We start from the raw sequence: 23,278 nt of genomic DNA on the forward strand, positions 1-23,278 counted from the left end.
TTGCTGGGGGGGATCTACTGTTGTGGGGAGGTGGGGTCTTATGTTGCTGGGGAGGATCTACTGTCATGGGTTGTGGGGAGGTGGGGTCTATTGTTGCTGGCTGCTAGGAGGGTCTGTTGGGGGGGTCTTTTGTTGCTGGGGTGAATCTGTTGTTGCTGGGGGGAGGTCTATTGTTGCTGGTGGTTAGTCTATTGTTGTAGTTGGGGGATCTATTGTTGCTGGTGGGGGATCTATTTTTGCTGGGTGGGTCTATTGTTGCTGGCGAATTTATTGCTCCTGGGAAAATCTATTGTTGCTGGGGGGATATTTTGTTAATGGCTGCAGGGGATCTACTGTATTTTACCAACTTTCTTGTTATCGTTAACAAATTCCATACAAATTACTGTATTTAAAAGGGGCTGTACTGGGATGTGGGTAGGGGTGTTAACAAAGGATGGTCCTCAGAGGTGGGTAGGGGGTGGAGACCCAGGTTATTTGGGGGAGGGTGGAGAACATGCAGCCATTCTCTGAGAAAAAAAAACATATTTTAGGAGGTAAGTTCCCATATTTGGGAGTATTTATCAAATAACAGTTGACCTTTAAGACCTCACACACAACCTACCCTTCACAGTTAGCGTGGACGAAGTTCTTTTGCTTCGAGCGATGCAAACATACTCCCCGGTGTCCTCCAGCTCCAGATCATGAATGATCAGCTCCCGCACAGTCCCATCCTGCTTCATCTCATACTTTTTGTTGGCTTGTAGTTTCTCAGCACCTTTTCTCCATTCCACGGGGGCCATCTTGGCGGAGACTTCACAGTGGAGACACACAGCAGTTGAGCCTTCTTCAGCCACTACATTTTGTAAATTCTTCACGAACTGGAGAACTGCAAGACAGCAAAGGAATTACAATATACACCAATCAACTATACATTTTTGACCACTGACAGGTAAAGTGAAAAACATTGATTATCTCATTACAATGGCATCTGAAAGTGGGGGGGGGGGGATATATCAAGGAGCAAGTGAACATGTTGTCCCAGAAGTTGATGTGTTGAAAGCAGGAAAAATGGACAAGAGTAATGATCTGGGTGACTTTGACAAAGGCCGGGTGGCTGGGTCAGAGCCACTCCAAAACTGCAGCTCTTGTGGGATGTTCCCGGTCTGCAGTGATCAGGACTGACCAAAAGCAGTCCAAGCAAGGAAAACTGGTGAACTGGGGACAGGGTCATGGGCAACCTCAATAATGCACATGGAGAGCAAAGGCTGGCCCGTGTAGTCCAGTTCAATAGAAGAGCTATTAGGGGAGGGAAGGGGAGGGCAGGCTCATTGATGGAGGTGGGGAGAGAAGGCTCATTGATGCATGTGGGGAGGGAAGGCTCATTGATGGAGGTGGGGAGGGAAGGCTCATTGATGGGGTGGGGAGGGAAGGCTCACTGATGGAGGTGGGGAAGGAAGGCTCATTGATGAAGGTGGGAGAGGGAAGGCTCATTGATGGAGGTGGGGGAAGGAGGGCTCATTGATGAAGGTGGGAGAGGGAAGGCTCATTAATGGAGGGGGGGAGGGAAGGCTCATTGATGGAGGCGGGGAGGGAAGGCTCATTGATGGAGGCGGGGAGGGAAGGCTCATTGATGGAGGGGGGAGGGAAGGCTCATTGATGGAGGTGGGGAAAGAAGGCTCAATGATGGCGTAGGGGGGCTCATTGATGGAGGTTGGGGAGGGAAGGCTCATTGATGTAGGGGGAAGGGAAGGCTCATTGATGAAGGTGGGGGAGGGAACGCTCATTGATGGAGGTGGGGGAGGGAAGACTTATTGATGGAGGTGGGGAAGGAAGGCTCAGTGATGGAGTGGGGGGGGAGGCTCATTGATGGAGGTAGGGGAGGGAACGCTCATTGATGGAGGTGGGGGAGGGAAGACTCATTGATGGAGGTGGGGAGGGAATGCTCATTGATGGAGGTGAGGGAGGAAAGGCTCATTGATGAAGGTGGGGGAGGGAAGCCTGGCCCGTGTAGTTCGATCCAATAGAAGAGCTTAGAAGAAAAGAAGGCTGGATGGCCGCACTCCTATGCAATTTCTTTATTCAAGTGCTGGAGGGATACAAAGGTGAACTACAGGTATCAGCTTACATGTTTCACACCAAGGTCGGGTGCTTACTCATACCCGACCTTGGTGTGAAACATGTAAGCTGATACCTGTAGTTCACCTTTGTATCCGGCACTTGAATAAAGTAATTGCATAGGAGTGCGGCCGTCCAGCCTTCTTTTCTTCTAAGTATCTGCATACAGGGCTCCCACCCTCCACGTGGGATAGAGGCTTTTTGGAGCAGCAGGGTAAGAGAAACTGCCTTAGAGCGATGTACATGTACCAATAGAAAAGCTACTGGAGCTCAATTGGCTCAAAAAGCGAGTGCCGGTTTAGATAGAATGGTGTCAGAACACAGAGCATCGCAGTTTGTGGTGTATGGGTGGCTGCTTAGCCACAGACCGGTCAGGGTGCCCATGCTGACAAAGGTGCCTATAATGGGCTCAAGAGCATCAGAACTGGACCACAGAGCAATGGAAGAAGGTCACTTTGAGGTGTTGCTATGGCCTCCTAATCCTCCAGATATTAATCCAATCGAGCATCTGTGGGATGTGCTGGAAAAACAAGTCCGATCCATGGAGGCCTCACCTCCAAACTTATAGGATCTGCTACTAACGGCTTGGTGCCAGATACCACAGCATACCTTCAGAGGTCTCGTGGAGTCCATGCCTCAATGGGACAGGGCTGTTTTGAGGCAAAAGGGGGACCTACTCAAAATTAGGTGGCTATCCACAAGGTTTAGGAGTGTGTCCATGGGAATGTTTGACCATTCTTCCAGAAGCACATTTGTGAGGTCAGGCACTGATGTTGGACAAGAAGGCCTGGCTGGCAGTCTCCGCTCTAATTCATCCCAAAGGTGTTCTATCAGATTGAGGTCAGGACTCTGTGCAGGCCAGTCAAATTCCTCCACCCCAAACTCTCATCCATGACTTTATGGACTTTGCTTTCTGCACTGGTGCGCAGTCATGTTGGAACCTTGTGGGCAGCCTTCCCAGAAGAGTTGAAGCTGTTATAGCTGCAAAGGGTGGGCCAACTCAATATTGAACCCTACGAACTAAGACTGAGATGCCATTAAAGTTCATGTGTGTGTAAAGACAGTGTCCCAATACTTTTGACAATATAGTGTACATCACATGTGTCAAATACAAGGCCCGTAGGCTGTGGCACTCCCCTCGTCTCAGCCTTGTCTGTGCAGCTGCAGAGAGGTTCGTCTCTGCTCCCCCACCCATCTCACCAGTTAGCACCAGAGAGGAGGACGGAGCTCCCATGAAAGATCCTGCATTTTTCTGTGCAGCTGCGGAGAGGCTTGTCTCTGCTTTTTCTCCCTTTTCCCCATCTCAGCAGTTGGCAACAGAGAGGAGGACAGAACTCCTTCACCAGACCGTGCGCTTTTTTGTGCAGCTGCGGAGAGGCTCATCTCTGTTCCCCGACTCAGCAGTTGGCCATTGCCTCATCTCCACCTCCCCTTGTCTCAGCAGACTCCGGCAGCTGACTCCAGTCCTCCTACTTTCTGTTTCCCAGCTCTATCCCCAGCTTCTTCCCGGGAGCAGTAGTACAAGGTAAGGGGGGGGGGGGGGGTACTGTGATGTAAGGGAGGGTGGGGGACTCTTGACTTCTGATGGGTGGGGGGGTTTTGGCTTCTGATGTAAGGGGGATGGGGTGTCCTGGATATTTAGTCTAATGCCCCGTACACACAGTCGGACTTTGTTCGGACATTCCGACAACAAAATCCTAGGATTTTTTCCGACGGATGTTGGCTCAAACTTGTCTTGCATACACACGGTCACACAAAGTTGTCAGAAAATCCGATCGTTCTGAACGCGGTGACGTAAAACACGTACGTCGGGACTATAAACGGGGCAGTGGCCAATAGCTTTCATCTCTTTATTTATTCTGAGCATGCGTGGCACTTTGTCCGTCGGATTTGTGTACACACGATCGGAATTTCCGACAACGGATTTTGTTGTCGGAAAATTTTATATCCTGCTCTCAAACTTTGTGTGTCGGAAAATCCGATGGAAAATGTGTGATGGAGCCTTCCGACAACAAGGTCCTATCACACATTTTCCGTCGGAAAATGCGACCGTGTGTACGGGGCATTACAGATACAACCAGCACTTTTAGGAAAAATTTAATCCATGTAGTATACTGTTTATATATACACAAATTTCCAAGTATTGTGTGTTAGGACCAGTAGTAGCCGCTCCATTAGGGGCGCAGCCACGCCACCGCCCCTAATCCATGCATCTGGCCCCTAATCTACATGCATGGTGCCGGACGCATGGATTTCAATGGGGTTTGTTTTGTTTTTTGAAGCACATGATTAGAGCCTAAGGGTCCAATTGGCTTTAAAAAAGGGTGGGCTCGGGGAGCAGAACACTATACCCTGAGCCCACCCAGTTGTGTGACAATAGTAAATTAATATTCTCCTCCCTGGCCAATCAGGAAGTGAGTCTTAGGACCCGATTAGCCGAGAAAAGAAGCGACCTTATTGGACGCCAAGGAGGAAGCTGCCGAGGAGGAGGAGATGCAGGGTGAAGCCGCTGAAGAGGAAGCCGCAGAGGAGGAGATGCAGGAAGGAGCTGAAGCTGCCTGCAACCTATATGGGGTAAGTGTGGCGCTGGTGGGTGGATGACCGAGCGAGTCATGGGTGGTTTATTTGCCCCCCCCCCAAAAAAAGGAGCACCAGCCGCCACTGGCTGGGACAATGTTTGAACTATTACATGTCACTCACTGTTCACTTTGACGTTGGCGGTGGTTTGTTGGTCTCCTGTATCACAGGTGTAATCTCCGGCATCTTCCCCTTCTGCATCGAAGACTACCAACTCTGCTACCACCCCATCTTGTCTCATTTCGTACTTGGCACAAGGGAAGAGAGCCATAGATCCTTTCCTCCATTCTAGGGGAACGTTGGGTTTGGAGGTCTCACAGCGGAGCGTCACCGTGACTCCGTCCTCTACAACCGTATTCTTCAACGGCTTGCTGAACACCACGGGGAGGGCTGCAAGACAAGACAAAAATAGTAATGATTGATGGGTTTGAGGTGAATCCTATACTTTTGAGATTTGCAATCCCGAATTTATTTAGCTTTTTTTTTTCACTTTTTGTACCATAATGCACTGCAGGGCCTTTAAACTTTGGCCAGCAGGCTTAGCAGGGTCAATAAGGTGGGCTTTTGGATAAGTCAGCCCTCTCAATATAAAAGTGGAGGGGGGGGCACAGAGCAGCCATAGGGGTTGATTTACTAAAATTCACATAGGCTGTTCACTATTTAAAGGAATTATCCCTTAGCTTAGTGAATGTGATGAAAAGTCACTTTGCAAAGATTACCAAATAACGCGCAAGGAAAATGTAATAAATATATTTTTTCTTGCACGAGATTGGATAATGGAAGTCAGAAGAGCTTTACCTTATTAACTAAGCGAGTGAACATGCTGTTTGCCTTTAGTAAGGCTAAGTTCACACTAGAACATGGCGCAGGAAATCTGCATTCCGTGCACGTTTCCTGCATCGCGCAGTGCAGCTGCGAACTGCAGTTGGTGTCAATTTTAAGTTAACACCCCAAACGCAGGACGCAGATCACATGGTACTTTGCTGTGATCATGTAATCTGGTTGCGGTGCATTTCCAAAAGTAGTGCATGCACTACTTTTGGTGCGATGCAGTGCAACTTGAGCCTATTCAAAATCAATGCGTATTAGGAAACTTTTGCTACATTCACTGGGGAAAATTTCCTTGCAAAGTGAACATCCTTTTTGCCTTTAGTAAATCAACCTCTTTGTCTCTTTGTTAATTTTACTACAAGAATGATGAGATCGCAGATGACAAAGCAGAGTAAAATTGTTCAGCAGCTGACAATTTTACACTGCTTTGTCATCTGCGATCTCATCATTCTTGTAGTAAACCACCTGTCTGTACTCTTTTTCTCCAGTATGCTTCCACCAATTCTCCCTCTTGTCCTGCTGCTGGTCAATTTTACACTGCTGTATCATCTGCGGTCTCTCTATTCTTAATGGGCTTTTGATAGAAATTGGCCACTGGTAAGTCATGCAACACTTTGTATCATTTTTTTCACACAAATAAAGCTTTCTTTTGGTGGTATTTGATCACCACTGGGTTTTTTTTTTATTTTTATTATATAAATGAAAAAATTTAGTAGGGCTGAAACAACTAATCGATTAATCGACAACTAATCGATTATGTAATTAATCGATAACTATTTTCATAATCGATTAATCGGCCAGTAACATAATGGGGTTAAAAAAGCTAAAATTAGCCCTATATAGTACAAAAAGAGCAAATCTCTACTGTAAATATTACTTTCACTGTTGCACAGAAAAAAAACATTTATTTTTTTTAACTCCATTATGTTACTAAATGTCTTAGGCCTGGTTCCCACCCATGTGTTTTTTGGTGCTTTTTGCAGAAATGCACTACAGTTCATTTAATGTTCACATCGATGCTTTTTTCAGCTGCTGTGTATTTGGAAAGGGTCAAGGACCTTTTTCAACGCAAAACGGTGCTTTTTTGGTTCAATATACTTCAATGGAGAAGCTGCAGAAAAGCATGTAATATTACAGTTCTATTTGAAAATCTGCAAAACAGTCTAGAATTTTTATTCTTTAAATAAAAAAAATTGATCTGAGTCCAGATTCAACCTCTAATAGTATATAGAGTATATCTCTTCTGTCTGTCATTCTCAGAGAGGATTAAAGATTTTACTCCCCAACCGTATAGTTGGTTATTTATATTTACCCCTGCGTATAAAGATATTTAGGAATAAATTGCCTTTTTTTAAACTTTACATATTAACTAAATTATACACCACACTTTTTTTTAAGGTTAGTAACCGATTAATCGAAACAATAATCGGCCAACTAATCGATTATAAAAATAATCGTTAGTTGCAGCCCTAAAATTTAGAAAAAAAAAAAAAAAACAAAACAATATACTGTATGCCATAACCAATAAAAAAAAAAAAAAATAAATAAAAATCACATTTTTAAATAGATTTTGGCCAAAATGTATTCTAGTTATAATGGGACTGTAATGTGCAACGGGGACAATCTGACACCAACTGACACGGGGGGGGGGGGGGACTGACACTGACATCACCAGTGACACTAATATAATGATCAGTGATAATACTGTACACTGTCACTGTACTAATGACACTGGCTGGGAATGGGTTAAAGCGGAGTTCCACCCAAAAGTGGAAGTTCTGCTTTAAGGACTCCTGACCCCCTGACATGACACATTTGGCATGTCATTTTTTTTGAGGGGGGGGGGGGCGGGGGGCAGCAGGTACCTAGTTTTGACAGGTACCCAGTTCCCACTTCCGCTCGGGCAGCCTAGGCGACTCGAGCGGAAGTTCTCCTCGCCTGGAAGGAACTGTCATCTGAACAATGATGTCATTGGGCCATACGGTCCTTCATTTTATAGATTCAGAGCAGTTTGCCAATCAAGGATAGCGGTCCTCACCAAGACTGTCCTGCAGGTGGATAAACCTGTTGAACCGTAATGGTTGCTTCCTTCCCCTTCTTTCTTTTGACCCCATATAACTGAAAACATGGGGTTGGCACTGTCTACTGTAATGGCTTCCTGTAGATGTATACAGCCGGTAAGCCATCAAACTTGTCACTTTGGATCTCTTTCTACTGGAAACATGAAGCAAGTGTAGGCCCATAGCTTTCCTTCAGAAGGATGAAGCTGCTGATCAACACTGGATCAGAAAGGCTCCCTCCCAAGGAAAGGAAATGATCCTAAGAAATATGGAGGATGCTGTTGCTGATATCCTTTTGCAAATCCAAGTTGACTGGATTCCATTGCCTTCAATACTTAGCTAGGTATTGCAGCAATTAAAGCAAACATGTGCTTTGTCCGCCCAGGAAAACATGACCTGCTTGTTAAAATGATCTCATTAGAGAGTAAATACATTTTTCTCTATATTTGTATATACGTAAGACTAGATGTAGTCCTATGAGGATCTATCACTAAAGAAGTGACTTAAGCGCTGCGTAAACTGTTGGCGCTATATAAATCCTGAATAATAATAATAATAATAATTCCATGAAAAGCATCAGACTCACACAAAGTCCTTATTGCCTCAAAAAGGGCACAAAAAAAAAAAAGATTTGAAATTATAACCTTCAAAATTCAGAATTTTACCTAAAGTGGTTGTAAACCCTTACATATGTGACTAGCCTCAAGTGGAGTAGCGGCCCGTCCATGCAGGGGGGCCGCCCCCCCCCCCCAATCCATGCTTTCGGCCCCTAATCCACATGCAGGGCGCTGGACGCATGGATTTCTATGGGTTTTTTTTTCTTCGAAGCACATGATTACAGCCTGAGGCTCTAATTGGCTTCAAAAAAGAGAAGGGCTTGGGGTGCATTGCACACTCCAAAATATTGTACACCAGCCACCACTGCTCAAGTGATACACAGAGAGGAAGAAAATCCTCCTACAGTTATACCTGTTTATAGCATAGAACAGGGAGCTAAGTGTAATCTGATACCTGAGCGGAGGGAAAGGACAACCCCCCCCCCTCTGCACAGTGGCTGTTATGATTGACAGCTGAGGCTGTCAATCATAATATGTCTGCTTGAGGGGGTGGGGGTGGGAGGTCAATCTCCCGGGAATGCTTGGTGTCGGCATAGACTGCTAGAAGCGACTCATGCAGAAAGCAGAGGAAAGACAGGGCAGACCAAAATCACACTGGTTGCTCTGTTCATTTTTCATTTCGGAGGTTTAAAACCACTTTAATAAAAGAAATAATTGATAATAAATAAATAATTAATAATATTAAATAAATAAAACATGTCTTAGAAAGGAGGTGGTGGTTTACAAACAACATATAAAAATAGCATGATGTACGATAAAAGTTTTAACAAGGTTTCGTTTTCTAGATGATCGATATAAATAAAAGACAAGACATTAAAACAAGACATGAAAACATTTTTTTTATTGTTAGATATCATAGATAATCACTGCAGCTGCATCCAAATGTATTTGTATTTTGATCTCTGTATTGTTTAAACTCCATTAAAAATATTGTACAAAAAAAAAAAAAAAAAACTTTTTTTTTTATTGTGGAACAATACAGGTACCATATTGGTCCCAATATTTTTTTTTTTAAATGTGCATTTTAAAAGGGATGTAGATACCTCCAAAAATTCTGATTCAGATTCAGAATACTTTATTAAGGATGAAGTCTAATTTTAGACGTACAGTCTATATTCCCATTACACACATTTCAGGAAACAAGGCTCATCCATAGTGGTTTCTGTAGCGACTACCAGCTGGATACTGGAAACATCACAGATAAATGCACCGCCTCTGAAGACGTCAGATTACGACGAAACGCGCAAGGTGGGACAGGACGACATGACCGATTTCAGCTTTTTACCGGTGAGGTGATGGGATTGGTGTTGGAGGGGTGGTGAGTTTGGTGAACATACTGCACCATTGTTGTGTCCTCCTATCCTTTGAGGGAAATGGCCATTATCTGTGCACTTATCGCCTGGAGCATGAGTTTCCTGCCCTGGGATGGCGGTTCATATCTGCCTAAGGAGCCATAGTGAGGTTTACAGCGGGTGTCCAGTGGTCCATTCATCTTGCCCTGGCCTCCTCAAATGCATTTTTGACCTCCTCCATAACTTGAGGGTCAATGCAACCTTTTAAGCAGGATTGCCCTTCCTCACACAGCGGTGACGAGTGCATTTAACGTCTTTCTCACTTCTCATCCACACCTTCTACAGTTGGTAGAATTTATACGAAGTGCCTTTCAGGACTCTTGTTTATATCTGGTTGGTGCTGCACCCTTTATGTATTGTAAATGCACATATTCGCCAGCACACCAAGGATCCTCAAATATCGTCTAAAGGCTTTTATTGCAGAAAGATCACATCGCAAGACAACGTTTTGGAGCCACGCAGGACCCCTTCTTCAGGCATGTGATCACCATCATCATCATGTGAACGGGGCCTGCGTGGCTCCGAAACGTTGCACTTGTTCTTGTGATGTGATCTTTCTGCAATAAAAGCCTTCAAACCATAGTAGAGGATCCTTGGTGTGCTGGCGAATATGTGCATTCATTTTAGACATACACCATGACATGGATATAAAATTTACCTTTCACGGTTAGGTAGGCCTTGGTGTCCTGATCCCCGGAATCACAGCTGTACTCTCCGGTGTCCTCCAGCCTCAGGTGGTGTATCAGTAACTCCCGTACCTTCTCTCTTTGCCGCATCTCGTATTTGGGGCTGGGCTGCAGCCCCATGCCGCCCTTCCTCCACTCCACCATGGCTCCAGGCTTGGAGACCTCGCAGCTCAGGGTGATGGTACATTCTTCCTGAGCTTCCACGTTCTGGAGCGGCGTGGTGAAGGTAATAGGCAAAGCTGAGGAAAGCATTCAACATTCATATGTAAATAGTGGTTATATTAAGATGCAAGGGTTGACTTATTAAGATTAGGTATTGTGTTTCCCGTCAATTGCCCCTTATTGTACAGCCAGATTTTACTTGCTTTATTGAAGTTCAGTGTGGTAACCCATGACCCCGTAGTGTAAGATTGGAGAAAAGTGGGAAGAATGCTAAAGAAAACCGATTGCAGTGGTGTGAACAAAGCTTCTCTTCATTGGAAATGATGGCTGACATGATGACTGTGTTTGTACAGCATTAATCTAAGGTTTCCTACTGTATTTTACTACCTTTTTATATCGGAGTCTTTGTAGCAACTTGACGCTGTGACCCCTTATTCTCATGCTACACCATCTTGCATGTTTGTTTGTTTTTGTTTTTTTTTTTTGTCAATGTTTAAAAGAATAAAAAAAACAACAAAAAACATTAAAATTACGTTGAAATGAAAATTATGGATGACACCAACTTTAGCATGGTATAAACTAACTGAAAGTAGCAGTAAAAACAAAATGGGCTAAACCATTACAAATTTGGTAAATTCACTCCACAACATAGGTTTTGCTGAATGATTTTTTTTTTTACATTTTGTTGAAATATTATAAAAATAAATAGAAGAGATGCCAAGAAGAGTTGCCTTAAAAAGCTTTAGGAATCAACAGTTTCCCTAAAATAAATATTAGATAACCAAGATGTCCATTTCAGCCTGGTGTAAATAGGCCACTTTAATTTCTTGTTGATCATCATTCCTATTCACCTGTCCACTACCTACAGTATAGTAGTATAGTGTAGTATAGAATAGACCAGTATAGTAGTATAGTATAGAATAGAACAGTATAGTATAGAATAGACCAGTATAGTAGTATAGTATAGAATAGAACAGTATAGTAGTATAGTATAGAATAGACCAGTATAGTAGTATAGTATAGAATAGAACAGTATAGTAGTATAGTATAGAATAGACCAGTATAGTAGTCTAGTGTAGTCTTATAGAATAGACCAGTATAGTAGTATAGTATAGAACAGAACAGTATAGTAGTATAGTATAGAACAGAACAGTATAGTAGTATAGAATAGAATAGACCAGTATAGTAGTATAGTGTAGTATAGAATAGACCAGTATAGTAGTATAGTATAGAACAGAACAGTATAGTAGTATAGTATAGAACAGAACAGTATAGTAGTATAGTATAGAATAGACCAGTATAGTAGTGTAGTATAGAACAGAACAGTATAGTAGTATAGAATAGACCAGTATAGTAGTATAGAATAGACCAGTATAGTAGTATAGAATAGACCAGTATAGTATAGTATAGTATAGTATAGTATAGTATAGTATAGTACAGTATAGTAGTATAGAATAGACCAGTATAGTAGTATAGTATAGTATGGAACAGTATAGTAGTGTAGGCGCTGTGTAAATCCTGTATAATAATAATAATAATATTAATATAGTATAGAATACAACAGTATAGTAGTATAATATAGTGTGAATAGTATTGTAAAGTTTAGTATTGTAAAGTATAGTAATATAGTATAGCACAGTATAATGTAGTAGTAGTATAATAAAGTATACAGGGCCAGTGCAAGGACTTTTCTCTACTCAGGCGAAGATGTATTTTAACACCCCCATGAAGCAGCCTTAAGCTTCCTGGATGTCCCCGACCACTGCAAACTGTCCCCACTTGACTTGTTTGACTTGTTTGTTATTTTTTTAATAACATATTTAGACTTCATCACACCTGTTCCTGTACCCTCACCCCTCAGTAGTATAGTATTGCACAGTATACTTGTAGTGGTAGTAGTATAATAAAGTATAGTATAGTGAAGTTGTATGAATAGTATAGTAGAGTCTAGTATTGTACAGTATAGTAGTATGTAACAAATTAATAATAACAATCATAATAATAAAAACGTTTTATTATTATTATTTATTATTCATTTGTTCCATTCCATTTGTTTAGATGCAGTATTCGTTATTTTGGATAATTCGTAAAGAGCAGTGGACGGTGTCAGTAGAGCAGTGGACAGTGTCAGTAGAGCAGTGGACGGTGTCAGTAGAGCAGAGGACAGTGTCAGTAGGGCAGTGGTGTCAGTAGGGCAGTGGACGATGTCAGTAGAGCAGTGGATGGTGTCAGTAGAGCAGTGGACGGTGTCAGTAGAGCAGTGGATGGTGTCAGTAGAGCAGTGGACGGTGTCAGTAGAGCAGTGGACGGTGTCAGTAGGGCAGTGGACGGCGTCAGTAGAGCAGTGGACGGTGTCAGTAGAGCAGTGGATGGTGTCAGTAGAGCAGTGGACGGTGTCAGTAGAGCAGTGGACGGTGTCAGTAGGGCAGTGGACGGTGTCAGTAGAGCAGTGGATGGTGTCAGTAGAGCAGTGGACGGTGTCAGTAGAGCAGTGGACGGTGTCAGTAGGGCAGTGGACGGCGTCAGTAGGGCAGTGGATGGCGTCAGTAGGGCAGTGGACGGTGTCAGTAGAGCAGTGGACGGTATCAGTAGGGCAGTGGATGGCGTCAGTAGGGCAGTGGATGGTGTCAGTAGGGCAGTGGATGGTGTCAGTAGGGCAGTGGACGGTGTCAGCAGAGCAGCGGACGGTATCAGTAGGGCAGTGGATGGTGTCTGTAAAGCAGTGGAAAGTGTCAGTAGGGCAGTGGATGGTGTCAGTAGAGCAGAGATTGGTGTCAGTAGTTTTTATTGTTGTTATTTTATTTTTTACAATTTTATTTGTGTAACTATTTTTTTATAATTATTTTTACAAATTTCAGGCTTTGCTGAAATACCAGGCACACCTAGCACACCCTGTGGGCACCCCTATGCTGGCAGTGATCAATGTTTAGGCGCTATTTTGTTATATACAGAGTAAGAATAAAATATTTACCTTGGACTTGAAGGTGTCCCACTGTCCGCACATCTCCACAGACACAGGTGTACTCCCCGCTGTCTTCTATACCAACGTCTAAGACGGTGAACTCCACGGTGCTCCCGCTCTGCCGTATTGTGTACTTGTAGTCGTCTGACCCCAGAACCTTGTCACCTTTCATCCACTCAACGTAGACATCCGACTTGTTCAGCCGGCAGAGGAGGGTCACAATTTCCCCCTCTGTGGCTTCAACGGATTTCAGTTCCTCTTCAAATAACACTGGAATAGCTAAAAATTCCCCAAAAGTATCAGAGGCAGCAGTCTGACAAAATTATTTATTTATTTATTTTTTCTGCTAAAATTTCATATAATAGGAAGCGCAGATAATGTTAGCAGAATAAAAATGAATAGCTTAATTTAGCCAATAAAGTGTATTACTTAAATTTCAAACCTTTTGCATTAACAGAAATATATATACCTGTTACACATAAATAAGTTTTATATATACCAAAAATAATACCAATAATAATAATATATTTATATATAAATAGACAAAAAAAACAGGTCTGACCACAATAAATCAGTAAAATAAATGAGCAATAAAAAAAGTACAAAACAAACAAACCACATATGCAAAAAATAGTAGGAAGAAAATTGGCATTGTGACATGTAAATATGGGAAAAGATATAAAAAGATTGTGTAGGTAACATATAGTAAATAATGTACATGAATAATATATATATATATATATATATATATATATATATATATATATTGTAAAAATAATAAAATATGTAAAAAAAAAATTATAACATCTATGTATATCTATATATATATATATATATATATATATATATATATATATATATAGATGTACTTGTATGAATAAAATAAATATTATATGTAATAATAATAAGTTAAAAAAACATACAAACCATATGTGCAAAAAATCAAAAGTTAAAAATACACAGCAAGAGGAAAATTAGTAGCCCACTTTGAGACATGTAAATATGGGAAAAGAACATGTTTCTATGCAGGCATCAAACAGTAAATAATATAAATAACACACATAATACACATGGATTAAATTGTTTTGTATTGTTAGATAGATAGATAGATAGATAGATAGATAGATAGATAGATAGATAGATAGATAGATAGATAGATAGATAGATAGATAGATAGATAGATAGATGTGCCTGTTATATATAATATTTTTTAATTTTATTTATAAATACACAAATTAATAACAGTATATAAAAAACTGTATCTATCTATCTATCTATAAAAAAATAGGTAAATAGACATACACAAAAATATTGTTAAATGCTTGAGTTCAATTGAGTTTAATTATTTTAAGTTCAATAATTATTTTTTTTGTTTTAGTCCTGACCATTACAAATAAATAATAACAAATAATTACAGGACATACAAATAATATATACAAAAAAATAAATAATAGAAAGAAAATTATCAGCCCCTTGGGACATGTAAATCTGGGCACACAAAATGTTTCTGTACAGGGAACAAATAGGACACATGAATTAAATTGTTAATTTTTTTCTTTTTTTTACCATTCACTGTCAAAACTGCTGTAGTCATCTTGTCACCACATCTGCAGGTATATTTCCCAGCATCCTTTATGGTAACAGGCTGAATGATAAGCTCAGCCGCCGAGCCGACCTGGCTGATGCTGACCCGATCCCCCGAGGTCAGAACATCCGACCCTTTCTTCCACTCTACACTCTGGTTTGGTTTGCTGAGCTCACAGCGCAGAGCCGCTGCGTCGCCTTCCGTAACGTCCACATTTTTCAATGGCTCCTTAAAATCAACTGGTAGAGCTGGTGAAATAATACAGAGAGTAAAAGATAAACAAGAAAACTATTTAGGTTTAAAATAATTGTAAAAAGCCAAATGAAAAAAAAATCTATAGTCTCTACTTTTATATATTATAAAATATATCATCTATGTATCTATACATAAAGTAGATCTAAACTCTGTATGAATAATATTTAGTTTTGTTAAAATACCTTGTACCATGATAATTACCATGTTGTTTTTTTCAGAAAAACAAACAGTTTTCACCTATTTATTAGCAGCACTCCTGATCTCCTCCAGTCTCTTTCAGCTACTTGCTGTCTACATGCATACCCTCCAGCAGCAGCAGCATGAAATTCCTCTGGACTGGGTTCCCAATGGCAACAATGGGGGAACATGCCGACCCAACAAGTGTCAGCACAGTCACCTATAGTCTCCACTGATAGCACATGTGTAGGGCGGCACAGTGGTGCAGTGGTTAGCACTCTCACCTAGCAGTAAAAAAGGGTCGCTGGTTCGAATCCCAACCACGACACTACCTGCCTGGAGTTTGCATGTTCTCCCTGTGCCTGCGTGGGTTTCCTCCGGGTACTCCGGTTTCCTCCCACACTCCAAAAGACATGCTGGTAGGTTAATTGGCTTCTGTCCAAAATTGGCCCTAGTATATGAATGGGGACCTTGGATTGTGGGTAGGGATTGATGTGAGTGTGCGATGTTCAGGGTTAGGGACAAGGGTCAGGGTTGTAGACACACACTCACTCAGGTTGAACTGGATGGACTGGTGTCTTTATTCAACCTTACTAACTATGTAACTATGTAACTATGTAACTATGTGACAGGGTGACAACACTGGAGAGCAATTGTGAGACAATGACAGAAAGTTGTCACCTTAGAACAGGAAGCCTCAAAATAAAGCACAAATATTGGAATGAATTCTTACAAAATATCAAAAGATTGCACTTTACAGTAAATATGAAGTCATTCTGTGCATGAAGCAGTTGAATTTTCATGTAAGAAATATGGAGGTTCCCATTGAAGCTTGCCTTTTAGAATATTCTAATACATATACTTTTAGGGTAACCTAATGGCTTAAACTTTTCATGACTGGAGGTCATTGATGCCCAAATTCCCAGGGAAAAAAATTGCAGTATCAGCATGCATTACCGGTAGTTGACTTGACAATATTTATTACATTAAATAAATACATATTAAATATATATTACATATTAAATACATATTACATAAAATCCCTGTCTGTTTATTTATTTTTTTATTATCTATAGCCTTTAGATTTTTACACATTTTTTTATTTATTTTTTTAAATATTAGAAAATTTCTATAAAGCCTCTAGACTGATTTTAAACACCGGGGTTGATTTATTAAAACTAGAGGCCTGCCAAATCTGGTGCAGCTCTGTATAGCCACTTGACCTCCAGGAGATTTACCCCCCTTCATGACCAGGCCATTTTTTGCAATACGGCACTGCGTTACTTTAACTGACACTTGGCTTCTCGCAAACTGCAAACTGGACTTCCTATGGCTTTCTTTCAACAATGTCTTTCTTCTTGCCACTCTTCCATAAACACCAGATTTGTGGAGAACACGACTAATAGTTGTCCTGTGGACAGATTCTCCCACCTAAGCTGTGGATCTCTGCAGCTCCTCCAGAGTTACCATGGACCTCTTGGCTGCTTCTCTGATGAATGCTCTCCTTGCCGGGCCGGTCAGTTTAGGTGGACGGCCATGTCTTGATAGGTTTGCAGTTGTGACTTACTCTTTCCATTTTCCGATGATAGATTGAACAGAGCTCCGTGAGATGTTCAAAGCTTGGGATTTTTTTTTTATAACCTAACCCTGCTTTATACTTCTCCACAACTTTATCCCTGACCCGTCTGGTGTGTTCCTTGGCCTTCATGATGCTGTGTGTTCACTAAGGTTCTCTAACAAACCTCTGAGGGCTTCACAGAACAGCTGTATATATACTATACTGTATATATACTATATACTATTATACTGAGAATAAATTACACACAGGTGGACTCTATTTACTAGTTACGTGACTTCTGAAGGCAGTTGGTTCCACTAGATTTTAGTTAGGGGTATCAGAGTAAAGGGGGCTGAATACAAATGTACGCCACACTCTTCACATATTTATTTGTAAAATATGTTAAAAACCATTTATCATTTTCCTTCCACTTCACAATTATGTGCCACTTTGTGTTGGTCTATCACATAAAATCCCAATAAAATACATTTATGTTTTTGGCTGTAACATGACACAATGTGGAAACTTTTTTTCAAGGCATTCTCTAGATTAAGCATTCAAAATCAGCATGTGAACCATCAGAGCCCAGGTGGCTGATTATGTCTAGGACCACCAAATTCTCACAAAAGTTAAAATATAAAATGAATGATATTTCCTAATCTTCCAGTTTGTGATAAAATAAGAACAAAAAAAAAAAAAAATTACCATTGACTATCAGGGAGGCAGAGGTCTTCTGGTCTTCACAAGTGCAGGTGTACTGGTCCGCATCAGTCAGTTCGAGATCATTTATCTGGAGTTCCACTCTATATCCTTCCTGTCTCATGTCGTATTTGTCGCTGGGTCTCAGCAGAGTCACACCCTTCCTCCATTGCACTGAAGCGGATTTCTTGGTCACCTCACAATGAAAGATGCCCATTCCTCCTTCCGTAGCTTCAATGTTGGCCAACTCCATACTAAAATGGGCTGGCAACTCTAAGATAAAAATAAATATTAAGTTGGAAAAGATATATTAGCTCTGTAATATGTATAAAAGAAAAAAATAAAGAGTACACATGCAAAGCGCAAAGTGTAAAGCTAAAATCCATTTTTAGATTTTTTTGGGGTTAAAAATATTTTACATACATTATACAGTGGAACATATAAAACTGACTTTTGAATACTGTACATCTCTGTCCCTTAAAGTATAACTCTGGACAGGGCCAGATTTTATAAAGGGGCAAAAGGAGCAATTGCATAAAACAATATATATATATATATATATATATAATAAAAAAAAAACAATAATAAAATAATGTAAAATGAATAGTGAAAAACTTTCTTTCTTCAATGAATGTCCTTCAATTAATTTTTGGCGGCTCAAGAAAACCACACATAAAGCACTATGACTACATGTGTGTGTAAGCATGTGTGACCTTAGAATGATGTTGCGTCATGCATTTTAAAAATGTGTGACTGTCACTGAGAATGTAAACCAACTATGCGTATAAGGCCCCCCCCCCTCAACCTGAAGTGCCCTGGGCCCTCCAAGGTCTAAATCTGGCTCTAAATTTGGGCACCATCATTACCTGAAAGGAGATAGTACTTGGTTACCTCTGGCATGTGTCAATTTGTTTACTAAAGGCAAATAGGGTTGATCACCTTGCAAGGGAAGTTGCACTTTGCAAGGGAATTTTCCCAAGAGCTTAGTGAATGTGGTGAAATTTCACTTTTTAAAGCATACCCAACCACACCCAAGGAAATTTAAAAAAAAACAGTAAATTTTTCCTTGCAAAATTAACAGTCTATTTTCCTTTAGTAAATCTACCACAGTTTTTCTTCATAACACATCAAAATTGGCCTTTTAGTTATACTGTAGTATAACTGCCATAATCGCCTAATTCTCCAAGGACACCAGTGCTGCGGGCATGGTAGACACCAGGGCAGGTGTCATGTCTCCATCTCATCTATGCTTGCCCATTCACAAAACACAGTCTGTGATGACATTTTACGAAAGGGCAAAGGGCGGAGACATGATGCCAGCCCCATATTTTGTGCAAAGAATGAAAGAAACACTAAGTTGAGGTAACCAGCTTCTAAATCCTTCAACGATGAAGGCCAGATTTTGGCTTTAAGGATCAAGAGCTTCCAAACACTTGTTTCTAAATAGACCATCCACCATTGCATTATCCTGGTAAAATCACCAAGTTTTTGAGATTGCCGTTTACTGTAAACTTAGAGGTAATGTTGGATTGATGTTCCACTGGTATAATGGCCGTGGGCAGAGGAAGTCTTTAGGAATAAGATTTCATTTTCCAATTTTCATTAGCAGTTCCTTTAAGTCTATACAAAAAATGAAAACCCCGCAAAAATGGACTTTTACTTTGGGAAGTTAAGTAGTTGTGAATTTTTACCAGTTACTGTCAGGGTCGCTGTAGTCGCTTCCTCCCCACACAGACAGGTGTAGTTCCCAGAATCCTTCAGGTCTAAATTGGAGATGATGAGCTCAGCATGGACGCCCTGCAATCTCATCCTGTATTTGTGGTCGGGTTTCAGGTTCTGGTGCCCCTTCCTCCACTCCGTCTTTGCGTTGGCTTTGCTGAGCTGGCATTGAAAAATGGCTTCTCTGCCTTCTATTTCTTCCTTGTTTCGCAGTCCCTCTACAAATAGCGGGGGCAGTTCTGACAAAAAGTGATAAAGATATATTCTGACAAACACGTAATGAGGCTCCTTGAAATGATGGAATGAAAATGAAGTGTACGACGTGAACAACGAGCAGCGAAATGTAGCCAGCAGTAATGTCCTAGGAAGAGACTTAAAGCTTCCAGACGGCGAGTGAAGCACAACAAATGTACTGTGAAGCACAAAAAGTGTCTGCATTGGGACATTCTAATTCAGATCTAATTAGGGGCATTTGGGTTTCCTTAGTACCTATCGCACCTTTTTAAGAAGATAATGAGGGGGTGAAAATCTTTAACATTTACATTTTATAGCCTTGAGGTCTAGGTCCTTAGTGACTACCATTGTGATCCAAAAATAACATTAGTTAAGTAAAAAAAGATATATATAGTTTGACCTACTCCTAAAATGATGCGGTTTCAACAATGGAAGTCATAATTTCTTTGGGTTGGGTAAAGAGTAGATATTTCAAAGTATTGATTGTTCAACTATAATTTAATGGTTATGCCAGTTATAGTCCTAATGCCACGTACACACGACTGTTTTTTCCGACGGAGTTACGCTGAAACTGTCTTGCGTACACACGATCACACCAAAGTCCGATCGTCAAGGACGCGGTGATGTACAACACTTACAACGGGACTAGAAAAAGGAAGTTCAATAGCCAGTAGCCAATAGCTTCCTTCTCGTACTTGCTTCAGAGCATGCGTCGTTTTTGGTCCGTCGGAACAGCATACAGACGAGCGGTTTTCCCGATAGGAATTGGTTCCATCAGAAATATTTAAAGTGTGTTCTATTTCTAGGATTGTCAGAATTTTCGAAAAAAAAATTCCGATGAGGCCTACACACGATCGGAATATACGATGAAAAGATTCCGTCTGACTTTTTCTCTCGGACATTCCGCTCATGTGTACGCGGTATAACAGTTAACTTACTAAAAACTCCAAACCCTTTTTCTTTCCCAAGTGCAGATGTGTAAGTGATTTCAAATTGTATCAGTATCCGATAAAATCCATGAGACCTTTATTCCACCTCAGTCGATAGGTAGTAGTTTTGGATCACATATGTCAATATTCTCTTCAAACTTGTTAAATTATCAATACACAGCACAGTTTTCTCAAAAAGTAAGTCCTAATGTATTCTTCTAAAACATATTTGCTTTGAGGTGATCAAGTATATAAATCCCCCACTAATTTTATTTTTGTTCTACAATGGGAACTTAGAGGGTATTACTATGAACATGGGCCATCACCCTTTCAAGGCAATTCAGAGCAAAAGTCCTGCAGGATGTAGCCCACGGGTAGACAGTGGTGGTGCGATTGCCGTTTGTCAGTACTTGGGTCTAGAATCTATACAGTGGGCAAGAGGAGTAAGTTACGGAGGTTGATTAAGACTGGAATTTATAAGTACCCTTTAAGCTTTTAGTAAAGCAAGAAAACAGCAGAGACGATGAGTAATATGGGACGTCAGAAACAAAAAACAGTCTAAATGAGCTCCAAAGAACGATGGCTAAGCAGACAAAGGTCCTAAAACTGTTACAAACCTTGCTAACTTGCCCCATTTCCCTTGGTAGAGTCCTTTTGCATTCGAAACCTGCAGAACTTACGAGATCCTAATTTAAATCGGCCACCTATGTTCCACCAGTGGCAAAACAAACTATCGCTAAAGCTTGGAAACAACACTTTGCGCTGAAGTTTATCATTGCATAGAGAATTTTTTTTATCAACAAAAAGCTTACTAGCAGTCTTCTAGACACGCACAAGAAGCTCCTAAAAACCTGGGTCACGTGGATACAATACATTCATCCCTCCATGTCCTCAAAAGCAATGCACTGCTGTAGGCATTGAAAGCCTCGGGTTTCTGATTGGAGGGTCCCCAACGTCCTTCTTCTGTTCCCCTCTTCTTCTTTTCCATTCTGTTCTATTTCTCTTTCCCTTTCTTTTTCTTCTCTCGGCCCCCTGTTCTGGGAGGCCTTGGCTAGTATGTCTCTTGATTATCATCTGTGCAAGGCTCAACTCTCATAAGTAATCCAAGAGTGTCTCCCGGTTTACAGTTAATACATGTTTGTCCTCCTTCCCCTCCCCCCTCCACCTTCCCTTTCCTACCTATCCTTGTAGTTCATAATATGTGTATCATTACTATAAACCTAGCTTATACTATGCCATACTTGTAGATCTTTATTATCAGAACCGTTCTTGTTTTCGATGACTTACAGATGTACCTTTTTTACAATGTTGAACGTTCGTACGGGTCATATATATCTTAAAAAACTTTAATAAATGCCTACTGAAAGTGAAAGGTGGCTGGGCAAAGCCGACCGGAAAAAAAGCTGTGTGCAACGTAGGACAACATCTAACGAATGAGTCACATAGTTTGATGCAGTTGGTTGAAGAACCAGACATGTAACCTTATATGTAGGTTGTACAAACATATTTACCCTGTACTGATAATTTTGCAGTAGTCTGCTGTTCTCCGCACACGCAGGTGTAACCTCCGGCATCGTTCAGATCCAGATTGTTAATGGTCAGCTCTGTAACTGCTCCCTCCTGTTTTATGACGTACTTATCACTTGCTTGGATGACAGAACTGTTCTTCTTCCAAGACACCGCCACATCGGCCTTACTCAGCTCACAGCGCAAAGTGGCAGCTTGGCCTTCGGTTGCCAATTCATTTCTCAGTTCCTCCACAAAGACAATGGGAAGAGCTAAAACGTGCGAAGAGACAGTTTTAAAAGGTATGATGGTTTGGATCGAGATTTTATTTTTTTTAGGCTTTTACATCATTTTTTTTTTTTTTTTACAAATGATCCATTTGAGACAGGGTGGACCCCTAGGACACCCTATAAAAAAACGAGGGAGCATAGAATAAGCTGCTTGCCATTAGATACTCTCTCTCTTACTGAAACTCAGAGCACAGCAGACTGGAGGAGGGGGCTGGGCGGCGATGAGTCAAACTTTGAAACATATTTGTACATTAGAGCTCAAGCTATTGGCTTCTGTGAACAGCAGAATTTTTGTTCAACAGAGCTACTAAGAATAGCTAGTTATATGTGTGGACAAGAACCAATATATATAGCTGTTGGCTGGAAAATTAGAGAACAGAATGTAAAAATAAATATTTTCTAGAAGTATATATTTTTTTGTTCATAGTCAATAAACAAAAAATATAATAATCATAGAAGAGGAAAAGGAGAAGAAGAAGAAGGAAGAAGAAGAAGAAGGAAGAAGAAGAAAAAAGAAGGAGGAAGAAGAATGAAGAAGAATGAAGAAGAACAAGAAGGAAAAAGAAGGAGAAAGAAGAAGGAAGGAAGAAGGAGGAAGAAGAAGGAAGAAGAAGAAAGAAGAAGGAGGAAGAAGAAAGGAGGAAGAAGAAGAAAGGAGGAAGGAGAAGGAGGAAGAAGAAGGAAGAAGAAGAAGAAGAAGAAGGAAGAAGGAAGAAGAAGAAGGCAGAAGAAGAAGGCAGAAGAAGAAGGCAGAAGAAGGAGGAAGGAGAAGGAGGAAGAAGAAGAAGGAAGAAAAAGAAGAAGGAAGAAGAAGAAGAAGGAAGAAGGAAGAGGGAAGAAGGAGGAAGAAGAAGGAAAAAGAAGAAAGAAGAAGAAGGAAGAAGAAGAAGGAAGAAGAAGGAGGAAGAAGGAGGAAGGAAAAGAAGGAAGAAAAAGAAGAAGGTGGAAGAAGGAGGAAGAGGAAGGAAGAAGAAGAAGAAGGAAA

The 23,278-nt window shown here is 41.0% G+C and overlaps 1 protein-coding gene and 1 long non-coding RNA gene across 13 annotated transcripts in view; one reads left to right on the forward strand and one right to left on the reverse strand.

Annotated features, from left to right (window-relative positions):
* The window catches only part of OBSCN (obscurin, cytoskeletal calmodulin and titin-interacting RhoGEF), a 407,958-nt gene that overhangs the window by 171,960 nt on the left and 212,720 nt on the right, over nucleotides 1-23,278 (reverse strand). For 10 of the 12 annotated variants that reach the window (XM_073629454.1, XM_073629462.1, XM_073629460.1 and 7 more), the window contains 8 exons: nucleotides 22,009-22,275; nucleotides 19,307-19,573; nucleotides 17,622-17,888; nucleotides 14,908-15,174; nucleotides 13,351-13,620; nucleotides 10,190-10,456; nucleotides 4,795-5,061; nucleotides 602-865 (listed from right to left, as the gene is read on the reverse strand). In XM_073629454.1, the coding sequence (XP_073485555.1) occupies nucleotides 602-865; nucleotides 4,795-5,061; nucleotides 10,190-10,456; nucleotides 13,351-13,620; nucleotides 14,908-15,174; nucleotides 17,622-17,888; nucleotides 19,307-19,573; nucleotides 22,009-22,275 (2,136 nt within the window). The remainder of the gene's footprint in view (nucleotides 1-601; nucleotides 866-4,794; nucleotides 5,062-10,189; nucleotides 10,457-13,350; nucleotides 13,621-14,907; nucleotides 15,175-17,621; nucleotides 17,889-19,306; nucleotides 19,574-22,008; nucleotides 22,276-23,278) is intronic. The other 2 variants (XM_073629459.1, XM_073629455.1) reach the window with 2 other exon arrangements.
* Nucleotides 1-23,278, forward strand: part of LOC141144090 (uncharacterized) — a 175,209-nt gene that overhangs the window by 132,259 nt on the left and 19,672 nt on the right. The gene's annotated exons all lie outside the window — the stretch shown is intronic.

The sequence above is a fragment of the Aquarana catesbeiana genome, linkage group LG05 (genome assembly GCF_042186555.1).
Source record: "Aquarana catesbeiana isolate 2022-GZ linkage group LG05, ASM4218655v1, whole genome shotgun sequence".
Lineage (NCBI taxonomy): Eukaryota > Metazoa > Chordata > Amphibia > Anura > Ranidae > Aquarana > Aquarana catesbeiana.